This window comes from Triturus cristatus, chromosome 4_1 (genome assembly GCF_964204655.1).
Source record: "Triturus cristatus chromosome 4_1, aTriCri1.1, whole genome shotgun sequence".
Lineage (NCBI taxonomy): Eukaryota > Metazoa > Chordata > Amphibia > Caudata > Salamandridae > Triturus > Triturus cristatus.
This window is the reverse complement of record NC_140585.1, coordinates 949,088,626-949,107,998: the sequence shown is the minus strand read 5'-3', so window position 1 is coordinate 949,107,998 and position 19,373 is coordinate 949,088,626. Positions and strand designations below refer to the sequence as shown.

At 39.8% G+C, this 19,373-nt stretch overlaps 1 protein-coding gene across 1 annotated transcript in view; it reads left to right on the top strand.

The window, feature by feature from the left end:
* The first annotated feature begins 513 nt into the window (after positions 1–513).
* LOC146855885 (uncharacterized) overlaps positions 514–19,373 on the top strand; it is a 295,136-nt gene continuing 276,276 nt past the window's right edge. Inside the window, exons 1-2 of the mRNA XM_085653829.1 lie at positions 514–1,012; positions 2,181–2,314. Of these exons, the coding sequence (XP_085509955.1) occupies positions 524–1,012; positions 2,181–2,314 (623 nt within the window). The 5' untranslated portion in view covers positions 514–523. The remainder of the gene's footprint in view (positions 1,013–2,180; positions 2,315–19,373) is intronic.

Here is a 19,373-nt window from a genome sequence, read left to right as displayed (position 1 = left end):
GTTCTAATCTATTCCCGTTTAGCTGGAGTAATAAGATTATTTCGAACTGAATTATTCCACAATATTCTACGTTTTTAGTGGAGGCAGAGAAAACATGTATCCTGCTACCATTTGCACATTTTTTTCGTTTAGGTTATTTGGGCTGTCTACTCTGCACGAGGGCTGCAGCTAGCCAACCTACCGCCGCTTGGATGCACAAGGTTTGCTATGCCAAGGGAGAGCAGCTTTGCAGCCAACTTGGGACACAGTTAATGTAATCACTATGGAAACTACTCGGATGATCTGAAAGAATCCTTTATGGGGCATCTTTCTGATTGGTGACTTCAGAAACTGCATAAATCTGCCTCATATTACATTTTAATGGCCATTATTACAGAGCACGCAAATAGTGCACCCATTTCACTGGAGCGTAATTGTTTGTGTTCCTTCTTTTTTAACTAATATTGAAGCTGCAAATAAAGGTGTTGCCATTGCCAGTCTAATTTCACTTTTGCTCATTTTCCCAGACCTCCAGGCGTGTGGAATGAGGAACAATTCGAGTTCGGCAGCTATGCAACAACTCACGGAACTGCTCACGAGACGGGGGGCTTCGACGGCGGCCAATTGCATGGCTGCCTTTGATCTTGAACTGAGAAACTCCGAACGGCTCCCTCCAATCCAGAAGCAAACACAGGCGAAGAAGGGGAGGCGCCCCAGGGCTCAGCAACGTGTGGGGCCTCCAAGACGGCGGAATGAAGGCGACTGTCATTATAAGAGCTTCGGCGAGCTCGCGGGCGCTGCAGACTGCCGCCGAGGCACGGGTGTCAAAGGACAGGAGGGCTCCCTCTCCCGACGGAAGAGCGTGCCCGGCCGCGCGCAGAGCTCCGCCGGGCGGAGTGCGTCACTGCCCCGCCATACCTGCAGCCGGGGAGCAGCGGGGTTAGCTCGACAGTCGACACTAATGAAGCAGCTGTTTCGGAGACCCATCTCTTCAAAGACAGCGCGTCGAAGAACAGGCATCCAGAACAGCTCGGTGAGTAAGGTCGGCCAGCGACTACACTGGCTGCCTAGCAGTTTCCAAGCACGTTTGTTTGTGAGTGTTTTATTTTTCAGCCTGTCTTTTGCCGGACTGCTTGTGTATGTTTTGTCAATGTAAAGGAATAAACTCACGAGCTACACACACTAGCTGTTTCTTGTTTTTTTCCTCAAGGTGTCATGTATTTATATACGAACCTACAGGAAACACGTAGGACAGTTTTCATTCGAGAATGCCTTTGCGGTGTGTACAAATGAAGCACCATCACTTTTTTGATTATAAACCTCAAGGACTTAAACGCCCCTCTCAAAACACATCTATTACTTGATCTGTGTGTGTATTTTTGAGGAATACATTTTAGAACCGGATATTAACAATGCCGCAAGTGCTGTCTGTCTAACACAGCAGTGGGCTTTTGCTAATCAATGTTTCAGGATATTTTATCTGTTTATAGTCCCACGTTGGGCTTGTTCTCATTATTCACACTGAAACGTATTTTAAGATAAAATTCATTTTTGAAGCAGAAAACAAGATTTGGATTCCTTTGGTTCAATATAGGATCCTTCTCTTATCAGATTTTATACATAATCTGTACACCGACTGAGTTATTAATACTCAAGGAACCCGAGTAGCGCGTGTTTTTGTATATGTGGGTACCGATAGGTGTATCTGTGTGTGTGGGTTGTATATAAAATTGTATGTTTATATAAAACTGGATTTGTACTTGTATTTGCTTGCTTGTGTATATGAATGCTTTTGTGTATGTAGGTGTATATATGCATGTAAATGTGTCTGCGTGTATTTTGTGCATAAATAGTGTATTTCTGAGTTTCTGTGTATGTATAATTGTGTGTGTGTGTGTATAAATACGCATGTCCTTTGTATTGAGATATGTGTCTGTTTATTTTTAAAGACATATAAACCAGTCCGCATTGAATACAAATGTCAAAGACCTACTTTTTAACACCGTTAGCATTGTATCTCCGCCTGCATCTATTGTAATGAAAACCAATTATGCGTGGAACAAATTTGACTTTGCAAACTAAAATTAAATTGCTTTTTAAAGACCTGCTTCAGCTGGGGCAAGATACATTATCAGTTCAGCTCCTGATGATAATGACTTTCCTCTGCTAATAAATCGCCTCATTTTGACTTGCATCAAAAGATTCTGACGAGGAAGAGTGCACACGGCACGATGATGCCACCAGCAGCGGCGCTTGCGGTGGCATTCCCTCCACCCCACTACTCGACACATGGGCTCTCAACACCACCAGCACCAACTGAACAGTCCCTTCGGAGGTAGGTTAAAGTACTCTCATTGGTGATGGCATGGAGTTCTTGTCGCTGGCTAGTTGTGTCCCCTCTTTTGAAATAGTTTTATATTCTAGTACTTAGAGAGTAGCCAAAGCAATATTTTAAATTCAGGTGTATTCAGGGTCTGTCAGAGGCATTGCATGAAGTATTTGTTTTTGTCATTTTGCAACATATTGCATGGAACTTGTGTTTTTTTTGTGGGATCACCCTTATTGCATAATAAAAATATTTCAGTGGGCATGTTTTAGGTGGTATATGAACTGTGATCGCTTGATATTGATTGTACTTCCTCTGTAACCTGCTACATAGGAAACTGGATTTTAGTGGTTAGTGGTCTAATGGGTAAGGTACCTGTGTAGAATCCTTTAGTACTGGTTCCTAATCCTGATTGACCCTATTGTGTGATGCTTCGCCTTTCTCACTAACTTTTTCAAATTTGAAGCGTTTAAAAATGGTCTAAACGTTGCTATAAAATCCAGAGCAAGCACTCATTGAGTGTAAAATGCACTTTTGCTCTAAATAAGGTCCTTGGAAAGTTACTTGTAGTGACTGTGCCACATTGTAAAAATCTGACCAAAGAATTTCTTATATCCTATCCTATTCCCTACTTCGGATTAATTTAAGCACATATCTGCGTTATGGTAATGTGTGTGTGTGAGGTGTCTTAGATATGGGAGGCATTCACAGGTTTGAGTGGTCAGCTATATTCCAAAATATTTTTGGCAAAACATATAATAAAATGTAGGTTCCTCTGAGGCAAAACACTGAGAAATATCTAATCAAGGAAAATGTTTCACAGATGAATTACTGATGGAAAATTTTTGGGCAATTTTCTTTGTAAATCATTTATTCCCAGCCCCCTCTGTTGAGGCACATAGGTGCAGCAAGGTTCAAGGAAATGAATTGAATGACATGGTTAGATCAACTGGTGAATCTGGGACAAGAATTCTGCCGTCTTGGTTCCACAGCTGCCACTGTAGCTGCTACAGCATATCTCCTCCTTCATCGTGACTAGTTTGGCACCAGTTCCTTGGAAGGAAGAACCTTTTGTATATAATTGGTTACTCTGAGGTACTCTAATTTCTTTCAGCATTATTTAGCGATTTATATTGTTCACCGCATCAAAGGAAAGAGCCTTCTTCTAAACAGCTCATAGTCTTTGTGACACAGACTTAAGTATAACACAGCAGTATTTAACATTAAGCCCGTCATTAAAACATGATTTTAGTGTTATTTCCATTAAATATTGTCACATTTGCTCAAAATCCTGAAACCTTTCCTTGAGTTCTACTTTAGCTCTTAACATATATGGTTATATTTTGAGATCTGTAACAGCAACTTTTGTGAACTTGTAGAAAGAAAGACTATTTCCCCCAGCATGGTTTATAACTGGGTAGATATAGATGGCTCGATGTCATAGCATCACTGACTCAACCTCTTTGCCCTTGACCAAGATTCCCCGAGTTGGTACTGTTAAGCACCCTTAACTCTTGTGCATAATCCTGCAAGGAAAAGTAAAACATCACCCAGTGAAGTGGTGGCTAGCAATAATCCAGCTGTTAACCACAAAATAGAAATTATTTTTCCATATTTCAGTACAATTCACACATACATATCTTCTCTGTGTGTCTGTGTTTTGTTCTAATAATTTAAAAAAAAATCCCATTTAGTGTATTTATTTGTGTGCACGCATGCACATTTTACACTTATATACTGTAAATATTAGTTTTTTCAAGACCATTTATAAAAGTGATGTTTACCCATGATTGGAGGACATTATCCAGTGGAATCCATGAAAGAATACATTATAAAAATATATAATTGTTGTGTTGTACTCCCGTGTTGCCACCCGAGGTGCAGGTGACATTAACAGGAATACATTTCTAAATATTTGTTTTTGGGACACATAATGTTTAATTATCTGCAACCCCCGCAGCACGTTTAAACATTGAAAAAATGTTATATGAAAAATTCCACCAGATGTCATGCCATGGTTAAATTAGTCGAATTGGTACAGTCGACCTTGCATCAGATCATAGTTCTGGGAGATGTTATCTGACTCTTCATTCTTGTCAGTTAGCTTTTCATTGTGGAAGTGATAGCTCTAAGAAAAGTGGAAAATAATTCATCAAACTATTTGCAGCGGTGGAATGTACTCTGCTTTCACGAAGCCAGATCCTATCCGACTGCTGCTAATGTTCTACAGTGCATACATCTCACTGTAATCTTTAGTGTCATTTGCTCGAAATGAGTTTGGCTTGCAGCAGTGTGCGGACTAGAATTGAGATGTATTATTCATTGACTGGAGATGAAAAATTGAAAAAAAGTGTGCTTGTCTAAACAAGCTGAATCTCCCCCTTCGGTGGGATTACATAATATTTTGCTACTATGGTGCTGAGAATGAAAATTGGAAGCAACCTTTCCAAATATTTTTTATTTTTATTTTATTTAAAAAGGCAGTGTGGGCTGTTGGATTAAGAGCTCGCTTTTTGCGTCCTGCTATCATGCTTCCATTGTCTGTTGTGTTGGATAGCCATTGTTCTGGCTATCCTGATCCTGAGATGAGTAAATGTCTGAAAGGTATGTTGTGCAAACATTTACGGAATGGCTTGGAATGTGCATTTGCAAAAATGGTTGTAGTACTGTTCATAGTTAATTTAGTGTCTGAGAAAGTATATAATGAAGGACAGTGATAGGGAGAGTAGAATTCCTGGCTGAAAGACATGACCATCAATTCATGTACCGTTCTCCTCTGAACATTTTTAAATGTATTCATATCAAAGAGTGAAATCCACAAATATACAAATAATCAATATTTGATTGATCAATGCATAGATAAATCTAGTCGGTTCCTGCAAAGCGGTTTAGTGTGATACCCATCATTCTCTGCTGTATCAAAAGCAACATAACTTTTTTTTCTATTGAAACAATTCCAAGATCTCAATTTTCTTTTATTGGTGATATCCAAAAAGGCATCCATCCAACTAATATCTTCCAGCTTGTGAAGTACAGAAGTTATTATTACTCCTATTTCTCTTTAAATATGCCGCACAGCCTTACCATTTTTATAATTCTTTGTGGTATTTGTTTTTCAGTTTTTTTTTTTTCTTAACTTTTGACAAATATAGAACTGAAAATGCTCACATGGTGCAGCATTTCAGAATGCAGTAATGCATAACTTAAGTTTGACATTTTGAGAACACAACAATGAAAATAAATCCCAATGAACATGTTCAACTATTATTGTTTCTCAGGAACACTTTAAGATCCAGTCGCTAATGAAGTCAAGTTGGATGGGAGTGCGATAAATACCTGAAAATGTGACTCTTTCAACTGAGCCTGACATAGTGCATTGTATTTGTATGCTGCAGTATTTCACTGCAGGCATGGTGGTCACCTTTAAAATCTCACGGTTTTGAAATTCCGTCTCCCCTTCTCTTCACCCCACGTCCCTCTCCTCACAAATGCACACAATGCCTGTTATGTTGTACAGAAGATACCCGAGTAACCACATTAAACTGATTAAACACATGCCCAGTGTTTCATTTTGATCAGTAGGAGCCTTAGCTTCTGGCTCCATGTCTGTCCCCTGAACAATGCCTACCTGTTTTCAGCATAGCCCTCTTGGCAGGCACCAGCAAGCTGGAGAAGGTCTGCCTCTGTTAGAGCGTTCTTAGCAGCAATCCCTCATGACAGGCCTACTTTCAGCAGAAAACATTCCTACCGGATCCCTCAACAAAGGATAGCTATCTGTTACCTTTGGAGTTGTCATATCCATTCAGGCTCGATTTGGCCTGAGGTTGGGTTTCCTAGTCTGAAAAACATCAGACTTGATTTCCTTGTTCTCAGCTCCCCCTCCCCACCGCATTTTGTTGGTGTGTGCGGACAGATTACCGTCACATCTGCAACTGAGGTGCAGAGCAATAAACGTAGTAGAAGCAATCTTCCTGGTGGCAGGTAGTGCCTGGGGAGAGAGGGCAGCTACAGTGGAGACCAAGCTTTCTCCTGACATAATTTTGGTAAGAAATTATATTAATACCCACAATCAAACTTGTATATTCCTCTAGACTAGTTACAATATATGGTTAAAAGAAATAGATGCCACGGTAAAAAGTGTATTAGTTAACAACTTCGTCAACGCAACTGCTAACCCATGGGCTTCCACCATGTACTTCTCATTATATTCGGTTATGTGGAGACTTAAGAGAAATCCAGCTCCAAATTGAGGACTACTTTCCCTCATGAATACTGCATGCATATCCCCATTTCAAAATGTTGGTGATGCAGTTTATTTCTCGATGTGAAGAAACATGTGTTTTTTTTAGTCTCATAAATGTATGGATAAGCAAGAAAATGGTGTGAATCTGATGGTACTCATGCAATATTAAACAGTGTTCTTGCCACCCAAATTTGTAATTATTTTTACACTCTGTTTACTGCGGCGGGGTCACAGAGTTTTAAAAATTAATGAGGTTCCCTGCGGACTTCAAACAGTACTGTCTACATTGAGCCGCTACAGAAAGATGAAATTATTCAGCGCCATCATTCTTAATGGGCAGCAACACTCTTCTTGCTTGATTTGCATCTTCGAATAATATTCCTGTTAAACCGAGAATAGTTTTAGCAATAGTATTCAGATAGCTTCTAATGTTTAATATTTTGAAAGGAAACATGAGTAGCAATATGTCGCACCATATGGCCATGCTTTCAGTTGTTTGTGTTGATCTGCCAAAAAACCCACATCGTAAACAGCTATAACCATTCGATTTACAAGCTTAGGAAAAATCTGTGTAATTGCATTATATTTAGAAGAACATGAAATAATTCTAGGTAGTACATATAAACACTTGAATATCCAACACATTGGGCAAGCTGTGCCCAGGCGGTTATACGATATTCATGTATCACAAAGGAAACGTATATTTTTACTAATTTATCAGTGTAAATCTTGCTTTTCAATTCACGAAAGTAAAAAATCCAATAGCAAATTCTAAAGGAAGAAAAAATGTAGTTTCTTAAATTGGCCAGGAAATCAGAATGCAGCTGAAGGCAAACTGTACAGTAGCATGCCCTTTGTCAAGGATCCATTGTGTACAAGGTCTAACCTTTACAAAACCTTTTCTCTCTTTCCCATGACACATTGTTATGTAAATAGTGTGCAGCCAGCGAAAGCGGTACTGTGGAAATTCAATTTACTTTAAAAGATGTTCATTATCAAAGGAATAGATGCTATTTATTTGATGTGATTCAAAGGACGAAAGTTACCTTTTCCTTGTAAAACCTTTTGTGATGATTGCAGGACGATATAATCTTCTCTTTTTTTTTTTTTTTTTTTTTTTTTAATTTTGCCTTCACAAGAGTGGATATAAAAGGAATTCCAAGTTCTCTTTCACTTGTTGCTAGGTCCTGTTGCAAGTCTGAGTGCCATTCTTGGTTGCTATGGCCAGCGTGATCTCATAGCACACAGTTTTAAGGAGATGAAGGTTTTTTTTTTTGTTGGACTTCTCATTGATGTATGACCACATTTCTGCCTGGATGTTTCTTTCCATAGGTAACAAATGTCTGTCTGCAATTCTTAAGATGTCCCAAGTAAATATTGCAGTTCTAATGGAAATAGGTTCTTGGTTAATGACATGCAATAAGTCAGTCTATACAAATTACAATAATTCATTAAGAAGGGCTCCAGAGTCCTGAAGCAGAGCAAAAGGAAGATTCATTTCCATGTACTTTGCATTTCATTTGTGTCTTATAATGATTATGCTGTATAAATATTAGCCCTGTTAAAGCAGCGCTTCATTAACAAGCCCTATACATTCTACTGTTTAAAGAATCGCAGGTAATTTCTGAAAGACTTTATTCTCTAGTTAACAACATCAATGAAAATTAAAAGATAGCCAGCCCATGCTCCTATCACTTCTGTTTAGTCATTATGCTAACACTGTAAATGTAATGTACTTATATTTCAATCAGAAGAAGTCTTTCAATAGCAAATAGTATTGAGTTACACTGGTAATTGTCTGTTTGTTGGTTAAGTGTGCTTGAAGGCCATCAATACTATCTTTCAAAGGAGATAGCGTGATGTTTTGCATTTTGTCCAGTAAGTCATCTATGAAGAAAGGGCTCCACACAGGATTGTATGGAACATAATATACTCTATAAAGTTAAAATTGAAGGCATATTCTGATTGCACTGTCTACAATATTATTATTAAAACACGTTTTCATGAAATTAATATTACTGAAATGTATTTAAAGGCTCAAACATTCTATATACTACATACAAACTGTCAAATTATAACAAAGGCAATTTAAAGTTTTAATCTGGCGTTTTTGGTCAAATCTCAGTTATTTGAGGAGAGGTTATCCAAGAATATGAAACATTTTTTGAGCTACTGTGGTTCTACTCTTATAACCTCTATCGAACAACCCCGTGTCTCCTCCCACCAAGCTACTTGCTTTCTTTCACGTCAGTTGAGATTTGTTATGTTTAAAGAATTTCAAATAACTTGAGTCTCTAGTCTAAAATCACTATAAAGCTAAATGACTTAGCTATAGCTTTGCTAAGGGTCTACATCCTGAGATTGTCTCCCTAGGTGAATCAAAGCATTGAATGTGTTTATTGAAGCCAGAGTTGCCAAAGTCTTCCCTGAAGAAAATTAACTCCATGCCCATTTGGTGGGCACATCTTTAAACTTAAACCTTGCATGAACTGCAGACCCATTACAGCTAATTTAATTAGCAGCCTTTGAAAGAAAGGGGTGTTAGTTTTTACGTGAACATGGTGGAGTTCTCAAGTCACTCAAAGTGAAGAATCCATAGATGCAAACATATTTTACTTGGGGTGTCCTGCTTTTACCTTTGGGATGTTTGCACCTTAAGGTCCTCAGAGAAAGTGCAGGGATAGGTAGGACCAACAAAGCAGCCAAATATTACAGACAAAGAAATAAGTCACTCAAAGGTTGAACACATTTTCAAATAAAGACTAATGCATAAAACATTTGTATAATATAAATGAATAAAAATATTCTAAAGAGAAAACCAATCAAAAATAGAACAAGGAATTCCAGATTCGGGTAAGAAAGGAAAATGTCCCATAGAAATTGTTTTAAAATTGTAGAATTAAAAACTCGTTAGGAAATAGACAAAGTCTAAGAATGTCTACCGAGAGGTGCCTCAAGTGATTTACACACAAGTGCACATTGTCTTGTTGAAGCTAGTTCTTGGGGTGTGGGTCAGATTTCTGCTTTTGCTCTTTAAACACTATAAACAAACAGTGCTGAACCAGATGCTGCACCTATGGAGGGCTTCAAGCGAACACATTTGTGATTAGCCAGACCCTTTGCAAGCTGAGCACCTGGGTGTTAAATTGTGGAAATTCTAAAGTGGACCATGTGAGATTGGTTTACAGTATTTGCTGGAAAATCAGAGGTGGTCCTTGATAGTGTTGAAGTTTTCCATGTCCGGACTAAGTTAATTTAGAGCTCAAAACGGTTCTTTCAAGCAGTTTCTGATGTCATTATTTTGTAACCTGATCCCAGTGGCATAAGTCGTCTGCAAATCTTTGTAGGGACTGGTCCACAGCTGCTGCATGCCCCACAGTCTTTCCATAAGCACAATAGTCACATGAAATCATGGCAACTGGTGCATAATCCCCCAATTTAAACAAGTGCTCGCACTCTCAAGTCAAGTCAGAAGTACTTATATCGCGCACATATCACTCTTGCAAGTCTCATGGCGCTTGCAGAGGCTCTGAAAAAGAAGAACGGACCAAAGACTAGTTTCCAAAGAGCCAGGTCCTTAGCTTCTTACGGAAACAACTATGATCTGACGTATTGCGAAGATGGTAAGGCAACTTGTTCCAAGATGCTGGGGCCAGATAAGAAAAAGCACGACCCCCCTGTCTAGCTGTGTGAATTTTAAGGGGGGTAAGCAGGGCAGAGTCGCTGGAGCGCAGAGCCCTAGTGGGTTGGTACCATCGGAGTTTCGGCAACCAATATTTTGGACCGTTTCCATACATTGCTTGTGGGTTAGACATAAAGTTTTAAAGAGTTCGTTTTCTCACAGGGAGCCAGTGAAGAGTTTTTAAGCAAGATGACGCCGAGGTTCTATACGGCGGTCTAGGACTAGCCAGGCAGCCGTATTCTGGAGAACTTGAAGTTTGGTTAAAAGATCGGAATTGATAGCGTGCAAGAGAGCGTTGCCATAGTCCATTCTATTTACAATTAGACCTTGTATTAAGGGTCTGCGGGCCTCGAGGGGAAGCCATTTAAAAACTTTGTGAAGACTCCACATGACACCGTAACACGTGCCTATGACCTGATTCACATGCCCCTTCAGAGACAAATTGTTATCGATGTAGAAGCCAAGATTTCGGACCACATTTTTATGGGGAGGACACGGGCCGAGCCTAGACGGCCACCAGTCCTGCGTCCAATGGTCAGTTGCTTTACCAAAAAGCATAATCTCTGATTTGGCCCCATTTAATTGGAGATGATTAGATAACATCCATTTATCCACATGAGTCAAGCAGCCTTTCAAGCGTTGCTTGGTTTCACAAGGATCGGGACCAAGAGTGAATAGAATCGAAGTGTCGTCAGCGTAAGATATGACATCAAAGCCATATTGCCTAATTACTGCAGCTAATGGGGTCATGTAAAGATTAAAAAGGGTGGGACTCAGGATGGAGCCCTGGGGAACGCCCATCTTTACTGGACGTTCACTGGAAGTGATGCTACCCATCTGGACAGTAGTTTTGCGATCCCTCATATAGCTGCTGAACCATTTCAAGGCCAGCCCCCTGACCCCCATCTCCCAAAGTCGTCCTTCAAGAATACAATGGGATATGGTGTCGAAGGCCGCCGACAAGTCAAGCAAAATGAGGATGGCTGACTGATGTTTGTCTAAGGCTAATCTGATATTGTCAGTGACCTTGATCAGAGCAGTCTCCGTGCTGTGTGCGGCTCTGAAACCAGATTGAGAGGGATCCAAAAGTCCATGGCACTCAAGGTGGCTCACAAGTTGCTTATTTACCAGAGACTCCAATATTTTCCCAAAATAAGGTAGCAGAGAGAGTGGCTGATAATTCAGAAATATCTCTGGATCCGCCATACGCTTTTTTATAATAGGCCTGATTCTGGCTTTCTTCCAGCATGACGGAAAGTCGGATTCTGCCAGGGATTTATTGAATATTTTGACTAGTCCCGTTAATACTGTAGGAGCCAAAGTAGAGAGAATTTTAGAAGGGAAAGGATCATCTGGAGAGCCAGATTTAATTCTTATCATGGCCTCGGTGACAGATTTGGGATCACAGTCCTTGAAATTCTGTAAAAATTCACCTGGACTAAATGGGGTGTAGGGGAGTTCTTCCAAGTCGGTGTATACAAGGACAGGGGGAAAGATACGATGGATGTTCATGATTTTTTCCTCAAAAAATTCTGAGAGGGAGTCGGTCCACTTTTGAGAAACTGATACAGTGGGTTCGTTGGTAGAGGTAGTGAACTCTTTAAGGATATGGTATAGCTCCTTTTGAGGAGTTCTCTGCCTTATTTATTCTATTTACCAGATACAGTTTTTTTGCTAATTTAATTTCAAGCATATAACCGTGATGCAGCTTCTTGTAGTTGTCGCGATCTACATGATTTTTAGTTTTTCTCCACAGTTTTTCTGCGGTGCGGCATAGACATTTAGTGGCCTTAAGTTGGTCAGTGAACCACGGAGAAGTTCTGTTCTTGGACCTGATATACTGTACCGGGGCAATTAGGTCGAGTGTGGTTAAAATAGCATTATTTAATTGTAGAACATCGTGATCAACACTAGTTGCAGAGTTTAAGGATTGAAAACAAAAATTATCTTTAAATAGCGGTGTAGTTACTTTACGCCAGGGTCTGGGTAATACAGACTCACTGTCCAAGTGGGGTTTCTTTATAGGTATAGAAGGAATAGTAAATTCCAGTAAATAATGATCCGTTCATATTAGCGGCACTCTGGTGCACTTCGGGCTTTCAGTAGCTTTATTCTCCAAACACAGAACTGTGCCATAACAGTTTAACAACAAAATATCTTATGGACAAGATATTCCAGTTCATACTGGTGAGGCGTGTTAAAAAAGGAACAAGCCTCCTACTTTTCCGCTCACTGGAACGAGGCATTAATTCCTCCCATCACAACTGCATTATTAATTAATTCTTGGATTCAGATTCTGTTGAAGGTCCAGTGGGCCAAGCATGTGTTCTTAAATAGAAGTTTAAGTTTGTCAGTGGTGTATGCCACTAATACTAACCCTAAAAAGTTCTCAAAATTCTCATTACTTTTCCTACAGTGTAAAGTATTTTCTGTTGCAGCAAAATCGTTTAAGAAACTGTGTCCCAGAATCCCTTGCATGCCAACTTCCTCTATGGTAGACTACTCCCTATTTTAATTGGACTCTTCTGATCCCCTCACAGCCAAGTAGGTTAGCCAGTTCAGAAATGGTCACGCAGCCACAGTAGGATGTTGCTCGGCGTAGGGTAGCCAAGAAGCTGATGAGACCTCAATTAGAAAGGTTTGGGTGTTAGAAGGACTAATAGCTGTCAGAAGGCTGGGCAGGCATGGCGTATCAGCTTCTCCCACCCACCTTCTGCTTATTGCATCAAATTTATTTGAATCATAATATGGAAAATAAAGAAGATAATTAACTTTGGTTTATAAATGTAGCTTCTAGAAACAATTAATAAACATTGTTATTTTTGTACGTGTATCTATGACAAGGTCATTGTAATGAATAAATGGCAAAATTATACATTTAGAGACAATATAGCTGACTCCGATCCTATCAGCTCTTTTTGTGGGCATGCAAAGTACATTTCAGACACATAGTTAAGGGTAACATGCTGCCATTTAGCCTCTAATAAGTTGCACATTTATCTAATCTGGAATGTTCTGGAACTAATGCAATTACCTTGAAAAGTGTCTGATATTAATATGTTCATCTCACTGGCCAATTCTTTCATGGTTGGTGGTGTGTTTTAACAGAGAAAATGGGTTTAATTCTTACATAGAAGATAAAAACGTTGAAAACAGATGAAAATACTTAGTGGAATTCCTCTTACCAGCATTTAATATTCACCTCTTGCCAGAGAGCTGTAGAAAAAAAAAAAACCTCTATGGTTTGCCAGTTTTATCAACAAAAATAAGTAGATTTCCCTTTTCAACTAATTGTGGATATTTTCCTCGCCCACAGGGTTGAGAGTACCATTCTTAAATAAAGTGGTGATACATGAATTTGCAGATAATTAACAATTTACTCTATTCATAAGTTGGTACTAGATTTTCACTTTTAAACATATGGTCCCACTCTTTACATTCCACTCAATATCACTTTCGCTATGGAATTTGAAGATAAACAATTCTAGCACCTTTTTTATTTAGCATTTTCACCAACTCACTCGGTGCTGTTGTGTGTCTTTTACTAACTTCTCTCTTAGACCGATGACTCGGGGGTCCTGAAAGTGTATACCATATGTCTTCAGTTGTTCAGATTGTTCAACTTTGCCGGAGTTTCTTCTTCATGCAGTCATTAGATTGAGAAAGTTCTAAAACAAAACAGCTCCATGTCGGGGTTTTAATACCTGGCAGAAGTACATTAGCAAGTGCTGAACTTGCAGATCAATTTCTTCTCCTCTTTAATGTAATTGACCCTATTGATTTCTTGGGGACATATCTAGATGCTGTCTTTGGTACTTTAGTCTTTCAAAATGCTCACAAGTTCATAATGGTTTGGGCTTGTAAACTCTTTACAAAATTAGTCCCATACACTCTACCTTGACATGCACCCTAAACTCAATTAAAATTTGAAGCTGGCACAAAGTCCTCCGCCTAACCGGTAGCTGTAAGAGTGAAATATTAATTGAAGTAGATGGAAGTCCACCATGAGTATTAAAGTCACTATTCTTGTGAGGTACAGTCAAAGGTTTCAGTAATTTAAACCTGATCTCAACCGTGATAGCTATGGCACAGAGTGGACAGGCTTAATATAAAGAAGATGTATAAAGCATTTACAAGTACCAAAACAGTTAAAGTGTAAAAAAAAACACAATAAAAATCCCATTCCAATTTAATAATATAGAGTATAATTTAATGAAAATGGCACCAAAATGACAAAAATTCAATAAGGTGGATCCAAAGAAATAAATGTTCGAAGATTTATGGAAAAATAGCACCAAAAAGCACTAAACTCTAATGGGAGTCTATAGTCCTGGTGCTCCAGGACCTAGGTCCAGATTTCAGACCTACTAAGATGGAGTGTTTGTCGGCTACACCAAGCACATTTGTCCCAGTTGTCGATTTTACCTTTGGACTTAGTCTCTGAATTGTAAGTCAAAATCCTCCAGCAGGACAAGGTTGCTTTGAGATGGTCATTTTAAAAATATTTGTTACAAATCTAAGGTTACCAATGAATTGGATTTGTAATAAATATTTTAAAATGTCAAAGAATTACCTTTTTATCTTGTAACTAGGCAGTGATAACTTTATTAACTTTAATAAACTATCCCAATGCTTTCTTGTAGAACAGCTAACCCTGCCACAGTGAAAATATCCTTTTAGGCAGTTTCACTGTAAGGACATGTTGAACATTAAACTTTCACATGTCCTACATTTAAATATCATGCACCCTACCTTATGGGCCTTTAAGGCCTACGTAAGTGTGACTTACTAATATTTAAAACGAGGGATTCGGCCTGTAAAAAGGGGTTGTTTTAATAGGCATAGCTAGGTTACTGGAGACAGGCCTGCCGTCTTGATTTGCATTGCCATGTTAGTGGTGGCAAAATATGTGCTACAGTTCACTAGTGGCATTTACTTTACAGGCCCTGGCTAAATTTTGTGTTATACTAGGGACTTACAGGCAAGTTAAGTGTGACAGTCAGGAGTGTAGCTAATTTCCGCATGTTTTAAGGGTTGGAGCACAAGTACTGAGATCTAGTATGCAGAGTCCCAGTACACAGACTAAAACAACCAACATAATACATTAAAAATACTGGGGGTGATTAGGACAAAAAAAGACAGTTTCTTACATATCTGCCTTCTAGCCTTCTTTCCTTCTGGTTGCTTTTGTATTGACAGTTTTGTTGGCAGACATTTCTGCAGTGAATATGAGATAGATGTGTGCCAGATCAGATAAGTCTAGGGCTAGTTGATTCTCTATGCCAGCTTGGTATGAAGAAATCGAGGCCTGCTCAAAGGTGGTAGTGTGGAAGTTGAGACTAAAATCATGGAGTGTCCAGACGGAGTTGTTTTTTCTATAAGAAGAACAACATTTTTAAAAGAACTTGGATGTATAAATCCCTGTAAAATAAGAAACGAGCAATGTAAATCTCATAAGTCAATAAAGCATCAAAATATCACATTCGTGATACAGTTGCAACACCAGACATCACTGTAAATAAAATATGTGGTGCTGACATGCAAAGGCTGCGTTGTTCATAAATATTTTACAAACCGACAGGATTGCACTCTTCCTACCAATAACAGTATCTGCTTGTGATAAGAAAAAAGGGAACTAAACATAGTGTAAGTGATGCTATGTACTGGAAGGAAAACATGGCTCTTCTACGCTCAAGCCAAGTGCATCAGAGTTCAAGATAAAACGTTATGGCACTGTGAGATCTTACTTTGTCTCCCAGTTTAGTGTTGGCTAACTTTTAAGTCATCTGAAAACCTAAGTCATGACACAAAAGTGGTAGCAAAATTTGGTCAATTACTGTACATCTAGGCAGGCAATATATAAGTAATAAAGGGGACCAGTGTGGGATTTCTCATTTGGAAGTTGGAGCGTGATTCCACATGCACAAATGACTAAAGAGGATTGCTTTACGCGTCTCTACTCAGCCCAGCTAGCATGCAAGACCGCCATGTATTGAACCTCTGGATAGCAAAGCTGCTTCATTGGGACTCCAAGGTCTGATCAAAAAGTGCATACAGGAGGCGAAAGATCTCACAAAAATAAACAAACCTTCAAATGTTGCCACATTAATGAGTGCTTGCCAGGCTGAGCTAATACTCAGCTCATCTGCATTTCTAGACATATTTTTGATAATCACCCCGTTGTCTCTGATTAAGATCACAGAGAAGGCTCACTGCCTATATCTATGGGGTCTTTGGGATGCCTTTCTACTTTCAGACGTACAAAGCCAGCAGCAGAAAACCGGTTTTTAGTCTTTAAGAAACCACTCCCACACTGCAGCATCTAGGAAGCACAATAATATGTTGTCCACAGGTATGTGTCAATACTGACCATCCCTTTTTTCCAAGGATATTACAGCTTGTGCGTTCACTTGCTCCCCATAATTGCCAGTGCTTCTTCAAAGTTGGCAAATGTAACCAGTCAGTTTGAGATACATTTTCCCTTATATAAGAGGAAGCTTGGCACTGACCTATTATTGCTCCCAGAATGCATTGTGTAGGCTGGTGCATGGGTAAGAAAGATACATATTCAAGTGCTCTGCCTCGGCAGGAAACCTGTCACTGACCATTTCATGATTGATGTAATATGTGAGGTCATAAGAAGTGCATTGAGTATTTCATAATTAGCCCAGGTAACTATAACTGCTGAATTTCTCTGGTTTTGTACGTGTGAAATCTGGGCCTGACCTTAGCGTCCCTGTAACCTTTTGGGTTTTTTTTCCAGTGACTTTCTAAGATTTTTATAAATTCTATTTCCTAATTATAATATCCCTGTAACCTTTGTTTTTTCATTGAATTTCTTAGGGTTTTTAAATTATTTTTGTGAAATATAAAGTCCCTGTAAGCTTTGTTTTTTTTTCACTGAGTTTCTAAGTCTTTTAAAAAAAATATATTTTTCATAACTGTAACCTTCGATAGTTGGTGTGTGTGCACCTGTGTGGGTCTGTGAGTGGGTGAGTGAGTTTGAGTAAGTGTGTGAGGGGATGCATGAGTCTTTGAGAGGGTCTGTAACTGGGTGAGAGTCTGAGTGCGTATGTGAGTGGGTGCCTTAGTCTCTGAGTGGGTCTGTGAGTGGGTGCATGAGTATATTCAGGAGTCTCTGAGAGGGTCTGTGACTGCGCATCAGCCTTTGACTAGGTGTGTGAATGGGTACATGAGTATCTGTGGGTCTGTGAGTGGGTGCATAAGTGCGTAAGTGGGTGTCTCAATGTGTGTATGAGTCTGATTGGGTCTGTGATTGGGTAATTGAGTCTCTCAATGGGTGTGTGATTGGGTGCATGAGTCTGAGTGAGTCTGTGAGTGGGTGCGTCAGTGTCCGATTAGGTCTGTGACTGCATGCATAACTATCTGACTGGGTCCATGAGCAACTCTGAGTATTTGAGAGCATCTGTGAGTGGGAGCATGAATCTCTGAGTGGGTGCATGTGGGTCTGTGAGTAGATGTGGGTGTGTGAGTGGGTGCATGAGTGTCTGATGAGGTGTTTGAGAAGGTGCTTGAGTCTTTAAGTGGGTCTGTAAGTGTGTGCATCAGTGTTGGAGTGGGTGTCTCAGTGGGTGCGTGAGTCTTTGAATGGGCCATTGAGTGGGTGTGTGTGTGAATGGGTTTATGAATTAGTGCATGAGTCTGATTGGTGTGTGAGTGGGTGTATGAATCTCTGAACGTGTGAGTGAGTGGGTTCATGAGTCTCTAAGTCTGTATGTGAGTGGGTTCGAGTATGAGTGGGTGCAAAAGTCAATGAGTGGGTCTGTGAGTGGATCCATGAGTGGGTGCATGAGTCTCTGAATGGGTCTGTGAGTGTGTGCATGACTCTAAGTGGGTCTGTGAGTGAATGAACGAGTGAGTGGGTTTGTCAGTGAGTGCAGAAGTGTCTGAGAGGGTGTGTGGCTGTGTGAGTGGCTGTATGAGCCTGTGAGTGGGTGCATGAGTGTCTGAATGGGACTGTGAATGGGTATATGTGTCTGAGTGGGTGCATGTGTGTCTGAGTAGGTGTGTGAGAGTCTCACTAGGTGCAAAAGTGGGCACGTTAGTGTCTGAGTGGGTCTGTGAGTGGAGACATAAGTGTCTCAGTGGGTGTATGAGTGTGCATGAGTGGCCATGTGTTCAACGATATGGGTGAATTTGTCGTAACGTTACACAGTGGGCACCTTGCTGACGGTTGTGGCTAATCTGTGAATATTGGGCAAGGAAAAAAAAAACACTTTCTCAACATATTATGCAGATCAGAGGTCCATGCATGACCCCTATATTGCAGCCATGGAATCCGGTCACATTTAACCTGACCCCTCATGCCACTTTCTCCTATTTCATTTGAGCTCCGGAGACTGTTCCGATTAAGTAAAATGGTGGCCGCAACTCTCTGCTCAGGTTGCAGCCATCCAATCACAGCATTCGCAAATTGTTGCAACATGGTCAAAAATTCTGCGTGGCTTCAGATATCCAAATTTGGATTTCCTTTAATTTCTCAAGAACTGCAGACCAGATTTACACCAAATAACAAAAATCACAATCTGCGGACCAAAAAGATAGCTTTTTGCCAAATTTGGTCTAATGTCGTTCAGCGGTGCGGGCTGCAAGCGTGTCTAAAGAGTCTATAGGAATTAATATGGGAAACACACTTTTTTTACCCCCCTTCTTCTCCGTCCCCACTTGACGGATCACCTCTCTACTTTGCATGCACAACAAAATTTACGGGGGGACATTTTATGTAAAAGTTGGCAAAGATTCGGCAAACGGCGCTAAAGATATAGGCAAGTAAAAAACGCTTTTCCTATGGAAACATGGTCCTAACTAGAACTACCTACTGGTGACCACCGGTAGTTAATATAAATATCTTTTTTTAAAGTGTGTGTGTATATGTGATATATATTTGCAATGTTTCTCATGCCAACACTAGTATTTTAGCGATCAAGTTTCCCTTTGCCAGATGATTTTATCACTCACATATGAGTTTAGATATATTTTGGAATTTAAGCCTTATTAATTCAACCAAGCAAAAGCTTTTAAGTTAGTAGGCTGGGTTGCAAAGAGGAAAGCTACTCGCAGGTAGCTGGAGAGCTGCCGATAACTCACAAGCTACTCCCGTATATGGTACAAAGAGTACCCAG